The sequence below is a fragment of the Zootoca vivipara genome, chromosome 5 (genome assembly GCF_963506605.1).
Source record: "Zootoca vivipara chromosome 5, rZooViv1.1, whole genome shotgun sequence".
NCBI classification, from domain to species: Eukaryota; Metazoa; Chordata; class Lepidosauria; order Squamata; family Lacertidae; genus Zootoca; species Zootoca vivipara.
The window spans coordinates 4,807,219-4,825,779 of record NC_083280.1 but is presented as its reverse complement, the minus strand read 5'-3'; the positions used below and the strand labels follow the sequence as shown (position 1 = coordinate 4,825,779).

Genomic DNA, 18,561 nt, shown 5'->3' with positions numbered 1-18,561 from the left:
GCAAAGCAAGATATGTCAAGCCTTTATTTGTTGTAATTGTAATTATTTGTGGTTAGGTGAGTCAATTATAAATGGAATGTAATTAATGAAATGTAATAGCGGTGTTTATTTTTGTATTATTGTAGCTATTTGTTTTATTACTGTGGAATTTCCAAATGAAAGCATTTGTAAAAATTAAAAGAAAAATAAAAAATAATAAGTTGCATTACTGAAATAAATGCACATTTCAACGATATTCTAATTTTATGAGTTTCACCTGTATTAATGTAGCCCTTCGTCCAAGGATTGTGGGGCACTTTCACAGAATCGTAGTGTTGGAAGGGACACCGAGGGTCATCTAGCCCAACTCCCCTGCAATGCAACAGTTGCCTAGCCCTACCCCCTTGTCCCAAGTTGGTGGTCATCAATGGTGTAGCAGGATATCCCACAGTTGAAATAGGCATTGAGTAAGGAAGTATTTCTCCTTGTCTGTCCCGAATCATCCAATATTCAGCTTCTATTTTTATTATTAGTAGTATTAGTAAGGTAAAGGTAAAGGAACCCCTGACCATTAGGTCCAGTCGTAACCGACTCTGGGGTTGCGGCACTCATCTCGCGTTATTGGCCAAGGGAGCTGGCGTACAGCTTCCGGGTCATGTGGCCAGCATGACTAAGCCACTTCTGGCAAACCAGAGCAGCACACGGAAACGCCGTTTACCTTCCCGCTGTAGTGGTACCTATTTATCTACTTGCACTTTGACGTGCTTTCGAACTGCTAGGTTGGGTGGAGCTGGGACCGAGCATCGAGAGCTCACCCCGTCACGGGGATTTGAACCTCCAACCTTCTGATCGGCAAGCCCTAGGCTCTGTGGCTTAACCCACAGCGCCACCCATGTTCCCACAGTAGTAGTGTTGTTGTTGTTGTTTAGTCGTTTAGTCGTGTCCGACTCTTTGTGACCCCATGGACCATAGTACCCCTTCATGGATCAATGCCTTGTCGTGGCGAAGGGGCTTGAATAACTCAGAGAAGCTATGAGCTATATGCCATTCAGGGCCACCCAAGATGGACAGGTCATAGTGGAGAGTTTTGACTAAACGTGATCCACCTGGAGAAGGAACTGGCAAGCCACTCCAGTATCCCTGCCAAGAAAACTCCATGGACACAGTAGTATATTAGTATTAGTATTTATTGGCGTTTCTTGTGTTACAGAGCAAACAGATGAACAAGGAACGGTCCATCTATTGCCTCCACTTTCAATTCATTGCCTTTTTCAAAGTTTACATTTGGGGAGAGACCTTTTTGTCATAGCCATATTCCAGTTGGGGGAAAGGGGAGGGGGGCAGAGAGATGGGAATATATATATATATTGTTCTATTGCCTATTCTTAGTGTGGGGGATGGGGGTAGGTCCTATGTCTGTGTATTTACTGGTATTTATTTTTATTGATATTGCGAGGGGTTAGGGGTTCCTGAGCTTGATTGGTTGTGTTTTGTTGATTGTGGTGTGGCTTATTTGTGTGAGGGAGGGAGGCTAGGTTGTGGGGCCAGGCGACACATATTGATTCCTCTGCTGTTGGAGGGGAAGAGCTCATTGTCCCATTGTGCTGTGTATGTAACTCAGGTGAAGGCATCCTCCGTAGCTCGTTTGAATTTGTTTCCTGTACTTTTTGTTACCAGTGGTCTATCTTCACTCCTGATAGGTCCTTCCAGTGTCTAGTTATGATATTTCTAGGCTGCTGGTTCTAGTATTATGAGGGAGAAAAGCTTTCTCCACGTCATGTATTAATTTACACACCTCAATCGTGGGCAACCAAAATGGTCAAAGGCCTGGAAATGATGCCTTATGAGGAACGGCTTAGGGAGCTGGGTATGTTTAGCCTGGAGAAGAGAAGGTTGAGGGGTGATATGATAGCCATGTTCAAATATATGAAAGGATGTCATATGGAGGAGGGAGAAAGGTTGTTTTCTGCTGCTCCAGAGAAGCGGACACGGAGCAATGGATTCAAACTACAAGAAAGAAGATTCCACCTAAACATTAGGAAGAACTTCCTGACAGTAAGAGCTGTTCGGCAGTGGAATTTGCTCCCAAGGAGTGTGGTGGAGTCTCCTTCTTTGGAGGTCTTTAAGCAGAGGCTTGACAGGCATATGTCAAGAATGCTTTGATGGTGTTTCCTGCTTGGCAGGGGATTGGACTGGATGGCCCTTGTGGTCTCTTCCAACTCTCATTCTATGATTCTGTGTCTGTCCGTTCCCAGTTACCCTCCCCCCCAACTTAAAAAACTCTAGCTCCTCTCTTCCCCCTCTTTTTCATTTAGCACCACCGTTTTGGGGCTCCAGAATCTTCATTGCAGTACAAAAAATATAGCACCCAGAAACACTAAAATCTGGCACGATCCCCTTGTAAACAAACATGGCCTTTCGTGTACCTCAAATCCACCCCGACTCTCTCGCCACTGAGTATTTTGGCTCAGAGCTCTTCTCTACAGGGGAAACATGGCTGAGGGATTAAGGTTCTGCAATCCGATCCACATTTCCTTCAGAGTAAATCCCACTGAATTTGTAAACTCACCCAGGGACAAAAGTGGCCACTCCTTCCTTTTACACTTTGCCTTTTATTTCCTCAAATTCTGGACCAGGGACATAGGCGTAGCCAGGATTTTTGTTGTGGGGGGGGCAAGGACTTCATTGGGGGCAGAACCAATGTGATTGGTCAGTTAGTTAGATATTTCTATTGTTTTACTTGATGGGGGGGCAGCTGCCCCATTCTCTCCCCCCCCCCCGCTGCGCCATTGCCAGGAACATGTTTGGTTGGTTAAGTGTGGTTTGTCTGCTAGGAATGAGCTGTTGAGGTTATGGAGTCAGATTTTGTAATCCGCTCTGAGGGGAACCTGGGACCCGGATATTCTGAAAACAAAACAGGGAGTAACTGAGTGGCAGAGCATATGCATAAGCCAGGAACACATGTTCAAGCCAGCTGAGTTGTAGCACCTTCTGGTCCATCTATTCCATGCCTCCTTTGTTGTAAATCTCTGCCACTCCATTAGTTTTCATAGAATCATAGAGTTGGAAGAGACCACAAGGGCCATCCAGTCCAACCCCCTGCCAAGCAGGAAACACCATCAACGCATTCTTGACATATGCCTGTCAAGCCTCTGCTTAAAGACCTCCAAAGAAGGAGACTCCACCACACTCCTTGGCAGCAAATTCCACTGCCGAACAGCTCTTACTGTCAGCAAGTTCTTCCTAATGTTTAGGTGGAATCTTCTTTCTTGTAGCTTGAATCCATTGCTCCGTGTCCGCTTGTCTGGAGCAGCAGAAAACAATCTTTCTCCCTCCTCTATATGACATCCTTTTATATACAGTAATTGAACATGGCTATCATATCACCCCTCCAAGGCCTGAAGCTCCTTCCAGAAGAGCAGAAAAGATAATGTATGGTGCTAAATGTTTAGGCTTAGTAAATCATAGGATTGGGTGGGGTCCAACCACCAGCCTATTAGGATTTAATTAGAACTTGTATGTTATAACTGAAGACAGGAGTGCCTAGCGTGCTTTGGTCCATGGGGTCACAAAGAGTCAGACACGGCTACACGACTAAACGAGGACGACTTTATAACTGGCATATAAAACAATGTTTATGCAATGTTTATGCAACGGGTTTGAGGTGTTTGATTTGTGTGTAAAGAATGTGTATCGGACCTTCAGAATGTAATCAAGATCCAAGATCCATGTGGATTGAGATATGTGTGTGGACCTACTTCAGTGTGTACCAGCCTTTAATCCTAGTCAATAAAAAAATATTGATGATGCCTGGAGGGATTAACCATTAGTACTTCAAAGCATCAGAATAACGGGATATTAGCATGCAAATGAATAAAGGGGGCTTAGTTTTTAGGAAGAACAGAATTAGGAGAGATAAGACCAGGACCTGGAGAAGGAATCATGCTTGTATGTACATTGGAGAGCAAGAAAAGCTAATATATTTTCCCCTTCTCACCTGGGCAGTAGAATAAGATGCATTTTTAGAAGCCATTTATGCTGTTATGCCGGCATACATTTCAATGCTGCCTTCCCGAACTGGTGTGCTGCTGCACTATGGATTTTGGACTACAGTCACCATCATCCTTGACCACTGGATAGTTGTGGCTGATGGGAGTTGTAGTCCAAAACATCTGGAATGGCATCATCTCGGTAGCCAGCATGGAGGACTCATTTGCTGGCGAGGAACATTTCCGTGATGTTTACTCTCAGCTAGGCTTCCTGTCACTGACAACCTATGACCCTAACCTTCAAATGTCAAAGTTTGAAATGTGAGCATAACAGACAGAGCACACATCAAACATGTTTATCTTTTCTTCATTGATTAACAGGAGGTCTCGATGGGTTCCAAGGTTTCCTTTTCCGGTTTGCTGATGAGAGGAGGATTTTGCCTGCAGCCCTAATAGGTGGATTTTTAAAATGCAGTGGCTAACTTTGTTAAGAGGGGGGTGCTAAGACTTACTGGTTAGCATTTGCATTGCACAGAGGGGGTCAGAAGCCTGTTGGATGGCTTCTGCAAAACTGGTCTGTGTGCTCCTTCAGTTATGACTTGGGGCCAAGCTACCCAGGGCAGAGCTCTTTGGATTACAAACCTTTTGTTTGTTTCGCTTTCAGTGGGACTTTGCCCCTCGAGCCAAGACTAACTTAACCCAGGACTAACCTGGACCCAGGCCTGCCAGTTCTAACTTCATCAAAAGAGAGCCGAGCACCCGCACATTGAAACAACAACTTAAAAAATTAGAAGGCCGTGTGTGGAAGGGCCCAAGTCACACATATATTTGGTAAGATGGGGGACCCCCCTCCATTTGAGGACAGTGCAATACATGTGGATGGAGTGTTCCTCATAATTGGCCGTTTGCTGGGCAGGGAAATTAACAAGCAGAGAATATTCACCTACTACTATATCCAGTTAAATGTTTTCCAGCCAGTCGCTTTCCTTTCTCAGTCTTCGAGCAAGTAGGATCCCACTTTTTGCCAGGAGATGAAATAGGGGGAGAGCATCGCAAAAGGCAAAGCACTTCTTATTGCCTGCTAAGGCTTAGAGCAGATTGAGTGCATCTGGTGACCTCCATTTTTGGGCTACAAAGTTTGGTGTAAGGAAGCAGGCAGGATATCTAGGTTACATCCTTGCTTCTCTAAGGCCCATCTGCTTCATCCAACCATATCTCTGTCACACATGCCAGGTCAAGTCCTCCACCCACAATCAGGTCGTGGGTGGCAGTGACCTGGCATTGCACAGCAACACTTTCAGGTCATGTGGGTTTCCCTTGCTGATTCCAGGATCCTTCTGGTCAGAACCAGACCTGGAGGCAGGGATAGTCCTCAAACGACGACTAAGCCTGCCTCCTTTGTAATGACATGTTCTGGTCTTAGCGTAACTCCTCCTGCTGCTCATGATCACGAGATCGGGTGTCCCAATACACACACACCCCAGCCATTCTGATGGCTGAGGCCTACTCCCAGGCAGCCCCTGACCCTTTCCCCTTAAAAAGCAAAATACAAACTATACAGTAACTTAACAAAATAGTGAAAGTAAAAACAAAGCAAGAAATAATTATGCTAAAATTGAACTACTCCCCGCCCCGACTAAACATTTGTCCCATCCCAAACAGAAAATAAATAATAAAATAATATTAAAAAAAACACAATTCGAGGTGCAGCAGATTAAGAACACTTTTAAAACATTTAAAAACATTTTCGCCACTTGCTGCAGAGAGCAGCTCAGAGTACGTGTGAGTGTAGGCCCCGTCCCTTGGGCCTGATGGAATTGGCTTGCAGGGGGAGCGGTCTTCCCAAACACTCGCAGGAGCAGCAACAGCTGTATATTGGACTGTATCTGCAGGTTTTCCCCTCTCCGTCAAATAACTGGGATCAAATAAGTGTTGTTTACTTTTTATAAGGTTGTGTCATCTGCATATCGGATATGCAGATGACACAACCTTGATGGCAGAAAGTGAGGAGGAATTAAAGAACCTTTTAATGAGGGTGAAAGAGGAGAGCGCAAAATATGGTCTGAAGCTCAACATAAAAAAAAACCAAGATCATGGCCACTGGTCCCATCACCTCCCGGCAAATAGAAGGGGAAGAAATGGAGGCAGTGAGAGATTTTACTTTCTTGGGCTCCTTGATCACTGCAGATGGTGACAGCAGTCACGAAATTAAAAGCCGCCTGCTTCTTGGGAGAAAAGCAATGACAAACCTAGACAGCATCTTAAAAAGCAGAGACATCACCTTGCCTACAAAGGTCCGTATAGTTAAAGCTATGGTTTTCCCAGTAGTGATGTATGGAAGTGAGAGCTGGACCATAAAGAAGGCTGATCGCCGAAGAATTGATGCTTTTGAATTGTGGTGCTGGAGGAGACTCTTGAGAGTCCCATGGACTGCAAGAAGATCAAACCTATCCATTCTTAAGGAAATCAGCCCTGAGTGCTCCCTGGAAGGACAGATCGTGAAGCTGAGGCTCCAATACTTTGGCCACCTCATGAGAAGAGAAGACTCCCTGGAAAAGACCCTGATGTTGGGAAAGACTGAGGGCACTAGGAGAAGGGGACAACAGAGGACAAGATGGTTGGACAGTGTTCTCGAAGCTACGAACATGAGTTTGACCAAACTGCGGGAGGCAGTGCAAGACAGGAGTGCCTGGCGTGCTCTGGTCCATGGGATCACGGAAGAGTCGGACACAACTAAACGACTGTTCAGTTTCTGTTAATTGGTTCTCATGGGAAACTTACAGATTCTTGCTTCACACAATTAACTCAAGGCAGTGTCAATTTACTCTTGGCAGAAAGCCAAGGTCTGCCTGACCTGGAAACTACTCCCTCTGATTGGTTAATGACCAGCACTGAACTCTGTTATCTAGGAATGCTAGCACAGTTGGGTTTTGTTAGGTGTTAGGAGTAGAAGTGCTGTGTATATGGTTGGAGAGAGAGACAGAGAGGATTTATTTTGCTTTGCTTTGTATGCAGAAACTCTGCTGGTTTTATTTTCTTTTAATAAATCCTGTAAATAGTTATTCTGCGTCTAGCCGACTAGTCATTTCCACCTCAACTAGCTTCTGCACTGTGCAGGAAAACTCTGCTACGTTTGGGCTAAAGCCACTAGAGCTATGCCTGACACTTCAAAATTATACACTACAAAATCTGTAGGTTTCCCCCTCTCTGTCAAATAACTGGGATCAAATAAGTGTTGTTTACTTTTTATAATACATGGAAGATGGATCTCGCTCAGGTTCTGGACTCTCCTTCCTTGGAGATTTTAAAGCGGAGGTTGGATGGCCATCTGTCATGGATGCTTTAGCATTTCATTATGTCCCTAACATTTTATGTAAATGTTTTGTATAAATTATAAACATTATAAATAAACATGTTCTGTTTACAAACAAAACATTTAAATAGCTACCTTTCTACCAGTAGGATGGGGGGGGCATGGGTGTAGCCAAGATTTTTGTTAGGGGGACAGGCTTTTGTTAGGGGTGCAGAACCTCAGATTTATATTTATTTTTACTTATTGGGGGGCAGCTGCCCTCCCTTTGGCTACATCTGGGGGAGCACAGGAAGGAAACCAGGTCGGAAGGGGGCCACGGTCAGAAAAAGGTTGGGAAACACTGGTTTAGAAAATCATTTAAGAGGTCCCTCAAAACCCTCAGGAATTTTCAAGTCACCATTGGGGGTGGGTTTGGGAACCATTGTCCTAATCAACAAAGCTATTGGGTTCCCAGCGGAGTTATGAGCTGCAACAGGCAGTGGCTTATGGAAAAATACTTTCAACTCAACTTCTGGAAGGTCTGCAGAGGAGCCTACTGATGATCCCAACACATACATGACTAATAATTTTAAAAGCAGGTTTGCATGGTAAAGGCTTAGGGTTAAAGGTGAATCCCGAATCTGAAAACTACTTCACTTAGAACACACTGGGATCACATTTCAGTATAAAAATAAATCCTGTGAAATCAGTAGAGATGCTCTGATGCTTCAAAGCCAGAGGAGAATTTAGCCCTAGGAGACAACTGTGACGGAATGGAAGATCAATAGAACTTGACAGGCCTGCAGCTGTGTTGCTTCCAGTGACGTTAAAGCCCATTTACCTCTTCTGAGGAGTGATGTCAGCTAGGCATGAGTCACTCTAGAGGAAAGCAATAACCTTAGTCAGTGTTCTATATTTACAAATTCATGACAAAAGAATAGTACTCTAGCCAGGATTGGCTTGTTATTGTTGTACAGTGGTACTTCGGGTTAAGAACTTAATTCGTTCTGGAGGGCAGTCTTAACCTGAAACTGTTCTTAACCTGAGGTACCACTTTAGCCAATAGGGCCTCCTGCCGCCGCCGTGCCACCATCATGTGATTTCTCTCCTCATCCTGAAGCAAAGTTCTTAACCTGAGGTACTATTTCTGGGTTAGCTGAGTCTGTAACCTGAAGCGTCTGTAACATGAGGTACCACTGTACAGTATGTCAAATAAATGCATGTCCTTTGGGACATCAACCTATAGGGGTCTCTTATGGTAGGAAAAAATGGGATAAAATGTTAAAAGATTCTCAACAAGTACGTAAATGCTGATGAATCTCTATTTAAAGCAGGAAACCTTTGGTCCTCCAGATGTTGTTATAAACTCCAATTCCCATAAACTCTAGGCATCAAGGCCAAGGTCAGGGATGATGAGAGCTGGAGCCCAGACACATCCAGTGGGCTTATATTGGACAAGATAGACAGGAACACAATATTATATAGGTTTTCTGCGGCAAAACGTTTTTCACCAGGTAAGATTGCAAGCACCTAGGTGCCACAAACTATTCCACCAGTCTTTCTCAACAGGAAATGAATACATATTCACAACATTTTGAGGGTTTAGCTGACTTTTAACAGAAGTGTATAATAACGGAAAGATCTTGCATCAAACAAGAGCTGTGAAAGAATAGGAAAATGAGATTTTATATGAACAAAAAGATAATGTAAAGAGACACTCAAGTATACTTATTTCTTGAGTATTATTATTTTCATTATATGTTTAGAGACACAGCACACAATCCGATTTCTGGTCTCCCTTCCCTTTCTTAATGTCAATGGCACTTAATGTCAATGGCACTGCTAGATTGCAACCTAGGATGGGGTAGGGGAGAACAAATTTTAAACGAAAACTTTTTAAAGTATATATAGTACTTAGGAGAAAATAACTTTGACACCAGACTGTATTTATTTTGTGTAAACCTGGTTAGAAGAATCAGAATAATCTCCGAAATCTTTTTTGAGAATGTCCAACAGTTAATGGGGAACATTTAATAGTACCAATCTTGCCTGTACCAAGCTTAGATTAAGAGAATGTTGATTTCATTAATACAGTATCTCATTTTAATTTTATACACCTGTGATTTAAGGGATTCCTAACAGAACCAATCACTAGTGACCATTTGGTTACCTCCTGCTTCAGGACAGCTAAAAAAGAAGCAAGCTTAGCTAGTGGGCCCATTCATTCATTAAAAACATCAGGCTCTATTCTACCTGAACTCCAAAGCCATGCAAGAATCTGTTTGCTGCCCTTCCCACTTATTTATCTGCTAGATGTAATGCAGCCGAGCTCTAGTTTACCTTTCCCCTTTATCACACCAGTTTACTTTCTTCAGGGAACTTTTAGTATGAGGAGCATTTGGTTTGGTGATCCTCCAACTGTGGACATAGGAACAGTCCAAATATAGGCTTGGACATTTTGGTGAGAACTAAGCCTCTGAAGCAGAGGCAGGAACTTTTAACCCTCTCATCAGCCCCAACCAGTATGCCCAAGTGATGCCAGGGACTATGAGCTGTGATCCAGCAACGTCTTGGGGAGCACAGGATCCCTATATCTACTTGGAAAGAAAGGACTCCTTGCCTTCTGTGGGAACAAGGAAATAGATGGCATTAACTAAAATGTGGTAAAAGAGAGAAAGAAAGAGAGCAGCTAACACAATAGGATTGCAAAGTTAAACCAGGTTTATTTTAAATTCTTAACAGCCAGTTCTTACAAAAAAAAATAAAAAATAAAGAGAGGGGGGGCATACACACACCCCAAGTGAAAGAAGCTGGGCCTTAAATGTTACAGATCAATGTCAGAAGCAATTTCTCTCAAGGTGCAGGTTCATCTTTCCACTGCTGTGATTGGATGCAAATCTGCTCTGGAAGGAATCAATAAAAGGGTACCATAAAAGGGGTGAGTGTAACAGTATAAGAACTCTAGAAATTGCTTTAGCAAAATTCTAACTTTGCTCTCAGACTCTATCATTTCACTGGACGGCTCCTTTTCCAGCCACTCCAACTCCTAATCACAATTGTCCAGAGTTTTTTCTGCTTCAAGGTAAAGCTTAAAAGAATCTTCACAAGGCATATAACTGGTGGATTCAATGGTCTCTGCAATGTCCTCCACCTGATCCAATAGGATACTAGTAAGGGATTTTCGAGAAGCGGTTGATCTTCTTCCACTAACTATTATCCTAGGAGAGAAACAAAGGCTAGTTGTGGACAATTTAGATTTTGGTGTTGACATAATATCAGGTTGTTTGTTTGTGGGAGATCCTTGTCTGTGCTTACCACCAGTATCATCCCAAGCAATTGTAAAACAACTGTCATCCTCTTCACTATCTGAAATGATTATTTTAACGGGCATATTTTTATGCTGATAAGAAAGCTCACTGTTGTTCATCAACACATCATCAGAGTCATCAATAACCATAGACCCCATTATACTTTTGCTGGCTTGGAAACTTCTGTTGTCCCAATTTTCCTGAAGCTGAGAGTGAGCCCAAGAGCTGCAGTGGCTATTCAGTTGAAATCTGGTGCTCTTTGTATCCTTCAATGACATTTCCACTCCTGAGATATCTTGCAACTGATCCTCGGAATCGTCTAAGACAAGTCTGAAATCACATTGGGGAGAATCAGATAGAACCTCATTCGTCATTATTACACTCATTCCAGATTTCTGCGTAAAACTGAGGTCTGACATTTTACTGGTCTGCAGTTGAGGTGCTCCTGAGGCACCTGGCTCAGCAACTTCACCTGCCTCTCCATGTGGACTTGTAGGAACATTGAGAGACATGTCAGTTTCGCCTTGTTCATTGACAGGGTTAGACACATACTCTGATGACTGCTGCAATGGGACCCCTTGGACATCAATAAGCATGCCATTTGCCTCAACAGGTGGGTCGTGGCAGACTGTTTGAAGTTCAGAACTGCAGTTTACCTGGCAAGACAAGTGACCTTGAGAAAAGGAGGATACAGGACTTTGATAATGCTTTTGAGTAGTTTGTAGATGATCATCACCATCATCAGGCACATAGTGAAATGACTGCTGCAGTGGGGCCACTTGGGCATCGTTAAACTTGCCATTTCCCTCAGCAGGTGGGTCATGGGAAACCACCTGACATGCAGGGCTACAGTTCTCCTTGTAAGATAATGAATGAGCTTGAGTAAAAGAAGATATAGGAGTTACTTCTTGTTGACTTGCTGGTCTGCATTTTCTGTCCATGGATGCAGAGATATCCATATTAGTTATGTTCTGAAGCACTTGTTCATCCTCCTCAATAAATAGCTCTGTCATCTTAGAACTCACACTGACAATGTCATCATCACTGTCGCCTACAAGACTGATGTTCTCACTGTTTGTAGGTTCATCAGTTACAGGTGGGACAAGAGCATAATTCGGAAAAGGCTTTGATGGCTTTTTCTTTGGCTGGGTAGACAATTCCATTTCTTTAAGTGATGCCCCTTCAGTTGTGTTTAGTTGGGATTCCAGCTGTACCAGCTCTTGAGCTTTCTGTACCCTGCGTTCAATGTCCCTGTGGACTTCTTCATCCTCAACTTCATCTCCACGAACTGCTTCGTGTGTGTACATTAAGTCATGGTCTGATATGCCAAATATCTCTAGTGAATGGAGATATGCAATGTGCTGGTCCAGCTGATTATCTGTTTTTCTTTGGCTTGCATGCAAAGATTGAAGCTGGAGCTGAGTTTCTGAGCTCTCAGTATCTCCCAGTGTGAACAACTCCCTTAGTTCTTGCATAGTGAAATATCTGTATGGGTCTTTCCTATCTCCCATGCTTTGCCGGATTAATGAGTCTTTGAATACTTGCCTTCTGTAGATTTTTTCCTCCACTGTCCCACAGCTAATTAGCCGGTAGATTACAACATTGTCCTTCTGCCCTATCCTGTAAACCCTGTCTACGGCTTGAGCATCTGTAGCTGGATTCCAGCTAGGATCAAAAATCACCACCCTGGTAGCTGCTGTTAAGGTTAGACCAACCCCACCGACTTGGGTAGTAAGCAGAAACACAGAGTATTCTTTGCTCTTCTGAAAGACACTAATTCTCCTTTTTCGCTCCTCCAAATGGCTTACTGTTCCATCAATGCGCATTATCTTAAAGCACCTGTGAGTTAAGATGCGCTCTATAATATCCAGCATTTTTCTTGAATAAGAGAACACCAGTGTTCTGTGCCCTTCCTCCTGCAATCTTTCCAGCAGGGCCACGAGGAAGCACAGCTTTCCTGATTCCGCCATCAGAGTCTCATCCAAAATGTGCCCAAGGTTTCTCTTCATGCTGGAAAGCCCATCATTTCCATCACCATCCACCATATTATAATTGAGAGCTTCCAGACCAAGTTTGCTACATGCTTGTGCTGACAACAGCCTAGGGTGATCACAGAGTTTCTTCAAGACAGTCAGTTCAGCTAGTGGGGACCTTGTGGTCATTAACAACTTTTGGATATGATCCAAAGACAGAAAGTCCCTATATATTTCTTTTTGTATGGGTGATAAGTATACCCACACAATGAAATCATTCTTTCTGGGCAGTGACGGCATTTCAGAAGCAACAGCCTTGCTCTGATATTCTGGGAGACTGGTTTTAAGTTCAGGCTTAACTTTGTTCTGTAGTTCATCCTTACTCCGTCTTAGGAAATACGGCTTGATGATGGACATCAGGTTTTCAGACATCTTCAGTCCCAGTGCTTTTTCTTCCTCGGTTGCATTCTTTGTCCTGGCTCTTGTGATAGGCTTTTCATATTCTGCCCCGAAGGTTTTCATCGTGCCTAGAAGCGTTCCCTGACAAGCAAAGTCAAAAAGAGCCCAGAGTTCTTTTAGGTTGTTTTGGACTGGGGTCCCTGTGAGCAGGATGCGGTTTTCAGAAGAGATAGCATGCACAGATTTTGTCGTTTTGGCAGATGGTGTTTTAATTTTATGAGCTTCATCAAGGATTACATAGTCCCAGACGAACTCCTTCCCATCAAAGCTTGATAACTGCTGCCAATTGCTGTGGACCAGCTGATAAGTCGTGAGCAAGACACCACTCCTCTTCTGGATCCTCTTTAGATTTTTCTCACATTCATGCTTCTTGGGCCCATGAAAGACACTCACTCGCAGCCCAGGAGCCCACTTGGCAAACTCTTCAAGCCAGTTGCTCAAAAGGCTAGGTGGCATAATTAACAGCACAGTCCGAATGAGTTCTTCATCAAACATGCCTGAGAGGAAAGCAATGACCTGAATGGTTTTCCCCAAACCCATGTCATCTGCAAGGATACCGCCTTTCCTTCCATCGCGGTATAAACTGTATAAGAAGGCAACCCCTTCTCTCTGGTGGTCAAATAGCTTGTCATGTATTTCACCAAACAACATTAGTCCACTCTGACAAACGTCCACAAAGACATCATCTTCCTGATCCAGGGCTAATGAAGCTAATGCTTCCTCAACTTTTTTCATTTTTCTTGTCAGCTTTTCACAGGGATTGATTTGGTGTGCCTGCCTCAGAAGGCAGAGAGATTCCTCCAGATTGCCATTTTTTGCTTCCTGCTTTGCTTGGGAGACAAATCTGCAAAATATAAAGTTTGAAGAGTCAGAAATACCCTGCAAAAATCAACTCAAGAGTCTCAGTAAGGACAGTAGCATCCATGCATTTGATTCACACAATATAACATGCCTACAAAACAGCTGTCATTTATTGTTTATTACACACACACACACACACACACACACAGTATATATATAAAGCGAGTATATAGTGAGTTACAAAAATGACAAAATTAATAGTAAAAATAAATCAAATATCAAAAAGAGATAAACACAATAGCTCTAAAAATTCAGAGACCACTCACACACAGCATTAGAAATTATATAAAAATTTGGGACCGGCTTACTTGTAGCATTTACCGGCACTTGCTCCATGTGTTCTACCTCAAGCACTTTGATCTGCAGAACTTGCACTTCTATAAGGGCCATATAATGTTCATTCTGCATTTGCTAGGAGTTTATCTTTCAGTGTGGCAGCATATATGCTTTCCTTCCCAATCAGTGCTAGGCAGACAGCCTTGCTATCTGATATTAGACATCTGCTAAAACCTTTTTAATTCAAAAATCCTGTCCAGACACATATCAGTCTAAAAATATTTGCTGAATTCATTTGTGTATTACTTATACTTGTTTTATGCACACTGCTTAAAGATTTGTTTGATTAAGCAGTTTCTAAAGAAATAAATTTAAATTATTAAAAACCTTTGTGGAATAAAAAATGTTCAACACTAGGGTTGCCATATTTCAAAACGTGAAAATCTGGACACAAAAGTTGTTGAGCTTTTTCTTTTGTCAAAGTTGTTGAGCTTGTTTTGTAAAATCTCAACAACAAAAATATTGCAGTTTTTGAGCTATTTTTAAGGAAATTCACCAAAATCTAGACTTCTGACATAGATTGCCAAACGTCTGGATTTTCCTGGACATTTCTGCGATTTCTGCCCAGACACTGTTTCCAACTGCATTATTCTGGCTAACACCCAAAGATCACTTCAACTCAATGGGACTTGCTTTTGAGTAGACTAAATAGGATTGCATTGGAAAAATTAGAAGTGGAGTTTTGGTAAGTTTCTCCAGAGAGAATTAGGCCTCATCTGCCCAAGGACACAGCATTTTGGGTAGTGTCAGTGGAGTCCCACAAGACCCCACCTGCACTATGCATTTAAAGCTCTAACAAACCACTTTAAATACTCATGGCTTCCCCTAAAGAATCCTGGGAACTGTAGTTTGTTAAGGGTGTTGAGAGTTGTTAGAAGATCCCTATTTTCCTCATGGCAATCCCTCTTCCCAGGGAACCCATGTAGCTCTATGAGGAAAATAGGGGTCTTCTAACTAACAACTCTGTGAAGTGAATCAGGAGACTCTCAGCACTCTCAGGAGTCTTTAGGGGAAGCCATGGCTGTTTAAGCTGGTATGATAGTGCTTAAATCTATAGAACAGATAAGGTCTGTGACACCACCAGAAGTCTCTCTCTCTCTCTCTCTCTCTCTCTCTCTCTCTCTCTCTCTCTCTCTCTCTCTCTCTCTCTCTCTCTCTCTCTCTTTTTACAAAGGCAAAATCACAGGATTAACCATGCCATTGAGCTTTTATCACCAATGGGAAACCTCTGGCCCAACCTCTGGTTCCAGTTAGGCCCAGTATGGACCTTAATCTGAACACAAGGTTGTGGGGAACAATGCAAAGGAACAATCAGGAACTTAAAGTGAGCAGAAGTAAAAACACCAACACAGTAACCCTTATATTTGCAAAGCTGGAGATTTAGCAAATACTTGGTAGATTTTTTTATTTTCAAAATATAGAGGAATGTTGCTTCTTTGCCTCAGCAGCTTTCCGTGCATCTTGAAATATTTTTTTACACCTAGCAGAACCTAACCTGATTAAGGCTGCAGTCCTATGAGAGTAAGTACATACAATTGAATTCACTGATATATATACACGGTACTTCTGAGTGGACACTGTAGTGTTAGGGCAGAGGCACACCACATATTTAAAGCACATGGCTTCCCCCAGGGAGTCCTGAGAACTGTAGTTTCCCCTCCCTTCCCACTCCTTCACTCTCTTTAGTGTTACCTTTCAATATTCAAACTAGGCAATATACATATCCCGCCACTAGGGGCAGCAAACACCGTCTTTCATGGTTACAGGTAGGTAGCCGTGTTGGTCTGGGTCGAAGTAAAATAAAAAAATTCCTTCAGTAGCACCTTAAAGACCAACTAAGTTTTTATTTTGGTATGAGCTTTCGTGTGCATGCACACTTCTTCAGATACCACACAAAATACAGTAACTCAACAAAAAAAAAGGGGGGGGGAGATTAGGTATATAATTTGTCCCAAAGTCCAACTTTTTATGCAGTTCTTAATCAATTTCACTTACAGTTGTAGTCCACCTTTTACTCTTCTGCTACTTGTTTGGCTAACACACCCTTTAACATCCAGCACGAAGAACTCTGAAAGCTTGTATGCTATATTTTAGGAAATTCTGAGTGGTGAAAATAAAGCTATTCTGTACTAGGTCCCCCCTCCCACTCTCCCAGATAAAAAGAAGCCAACAGGGCTACCTATATTTTACTATTGTTATTTTGAATAACTTTCTGGCCTGCTGTTATTTTAACGCTATTAATTGCTTTTGCTGCTGTTTTACATCCTGGAAATTTAACATTGCAATTTTTAGATCTGCTGCAACCTGCCAAGGGAACTAGTGCACCCTGAAATGTGAGCTAGTAATTATTCAAATAACTTTTATTAAATATTTCGAATATCACAGCTCCACAACGTTACCATACACAGGTGTACACAGCAGTAAAACCAACTGAGTCCCCCGGGCAGGTACTAGGATTGTACAGTCTTGACTCCCATTTGCGCAGGAGAAACGGCGTTATCCCATTTCTTATCCGGGGAAAGAGAAACGCTCTGAAATCTTAGCTCAGAAGTAAACCTTAAATGCAGAATCACCCTCCCGTTCCAAATCCTTTTCGCTTTACCTCCGGTACTGGTCATCCCGCTCAGGATTATCAGTGCCCAACGACTCAGCCATACTTCCGCAGCAGAAACAAACACAGAAATGACTGGCAGTGAGATTTCGAAACTACGCGGCTTGCCGTAGCGTCTACTCCCTTAACCTTCCCAGCCTATCACTGAGCGGAATGCAAATGCTGCACAAAGTTTTTAGCCTATTAGCTCGTTCCGAACGCAGAGGCTACCGGGTATAAGTTCAAAGGAGGCGTTCTCATTCATTTGCACCCCTGAGATAAAAATGTAGAGCCACAATTCAGATGTGTGGAGGTTCGGTTCCTGGTTTCGTTTTACTCTGCTTGCTCCCGCGCCGCCATTAAGGGACCATAGAAAAAAATTGAAGAAATGTATGATTTGGGGGCGGGAGCTGTGACTGGACAAGAAAAGAGGAGCATTGATGCTCTTCCTAATTCAGATCGGATTTTGTGTGAAAAATATGATTTAGGCTTTAATGAGACTTACTTCTAAGTAGCCTGCACAGTACTTTACAGTTGAACCGCAGTACTATTTATGTATTCAGAATAAAGTTTCGACAGCATTAGATTCACAGGATAAAAGACTGCAACTTTTTAGCCGTTTAAAAACCACCCTACAGGCAATTAAAGAATCCTGTGTCACAGTGTCCTGTAACCATTAGAATGTTGGAGGCCAGGATTCAAATCCCTGCTGAGCCATGAAACTCAAAAGGTTACCTTGGGCCTGGAAGCTGTCTGCGGACAAACGCCGGCTCCCTCGGCCTATAGAGCGAGATGAGCGCCACAACCCCAGAGTCGGACACGACTGGACCTAATGGTCAGGGGTCCCATTACCTATGAACAAGTTATCCAAGCCTTGATAATGCTCGTTAGATTAATGCCAACGAGCCACATGTGGAGCTGGCTTTGGAAAGTGGTTAGGAATGGTCAATGCCTGAAATCCTTAGTGCCGCTGCCATTCAATGGGGAATGAGCTAGGTGAACAAATAGCTTGAGTCAGTTTATGGCAGCAGCTTTTAACTCCCAGTGCCAAAATAATATTCGAAATAAAAATATGAAAATGGGCTGAGAGTTAAAGGTTGATGCCGAGATCTGTGAAATGTTAACTGGCAGCCAAGAAATGGAAGGAAGCTGAAGCAGCGCCCTCTGCTGGTGACATAGCCAAATGAAGAGTGCACTCTCTTATTCCAAAAATGAGATTTCTTTGGCAGATTTCTGTTGCACCTGCAGTCAAACCCGTTTTGGCTCACTGTAAAGATGGACTGTGCACTGTACCTGGACCGAACACACTGCAACAATTTTCTCTGCTGCAGCTGCAGTCCCCACTGCGAGCCCATCTGACTGAGCTTTGAAATACAGGCAGCTGTCCTTGGTTCCCAAATGTGTTGCAAAATATGGGCTACTAATGAATCAGAGTTGGAAGAATTCCTTCAGTAGCACCTTAAAGACCAACTAAGTTTTTATTTTGGTATGAGCTTTCGTGTGCATGCACACTTCTTCAGATACAGTGAAATAGGAGTCCCCAGGCACTTATGTAGAGAAGGGGTGGGGAGGGGGTGGAGATGGGGAGGGGAGATCACTCAGAAGGGTGGTGGAAATGGGTGATTGACTGACTGATAGCTGTTGATGACCGAAAACGACTGCAAATGGTTTTGCATGAAAAAGCAAGGGTTGAGATGGCTGAAGATCGCTTATCATGTATAATGAGATAAGAATCCGATATCTCTGTTCAAACCAGGTCCCTCCATGGTTTTGA

At 43.0% G+C, this 18,561-nt stretch overlaps 1 protein-coding gene across 1 annotated transcript; it reads right to left on the bottom strand.

Annotated features, from left to right (window-relative positions):
- Positions 1-9,983: 9,983 nt before the first annotated feature.
- On the bottom strand, positions 9,984-17,049 carry LOC132592135 (DNA excision repair protein ERCC-6-like). The gene is made up of 2 exons (XM_060274292.1): positions 16,800-17,049; positions 9,984-13,844 (listed from the first exon to the last, which is right to left on the bottom strand). Exons 1-2 carry the CDS (start codon positions 16,850-16,852, stop codon positions 10,307-10,309), a joined length of 3,591 nt encoding a protein of 1,196 aa, XP_060130275.1. The 5' UTR covers positions 16,853-17,049; the 3' UTR covers positions 9,984-10,306.
- Positions 17,050-18,561: the final 1,512 nt, after the last annotated feature.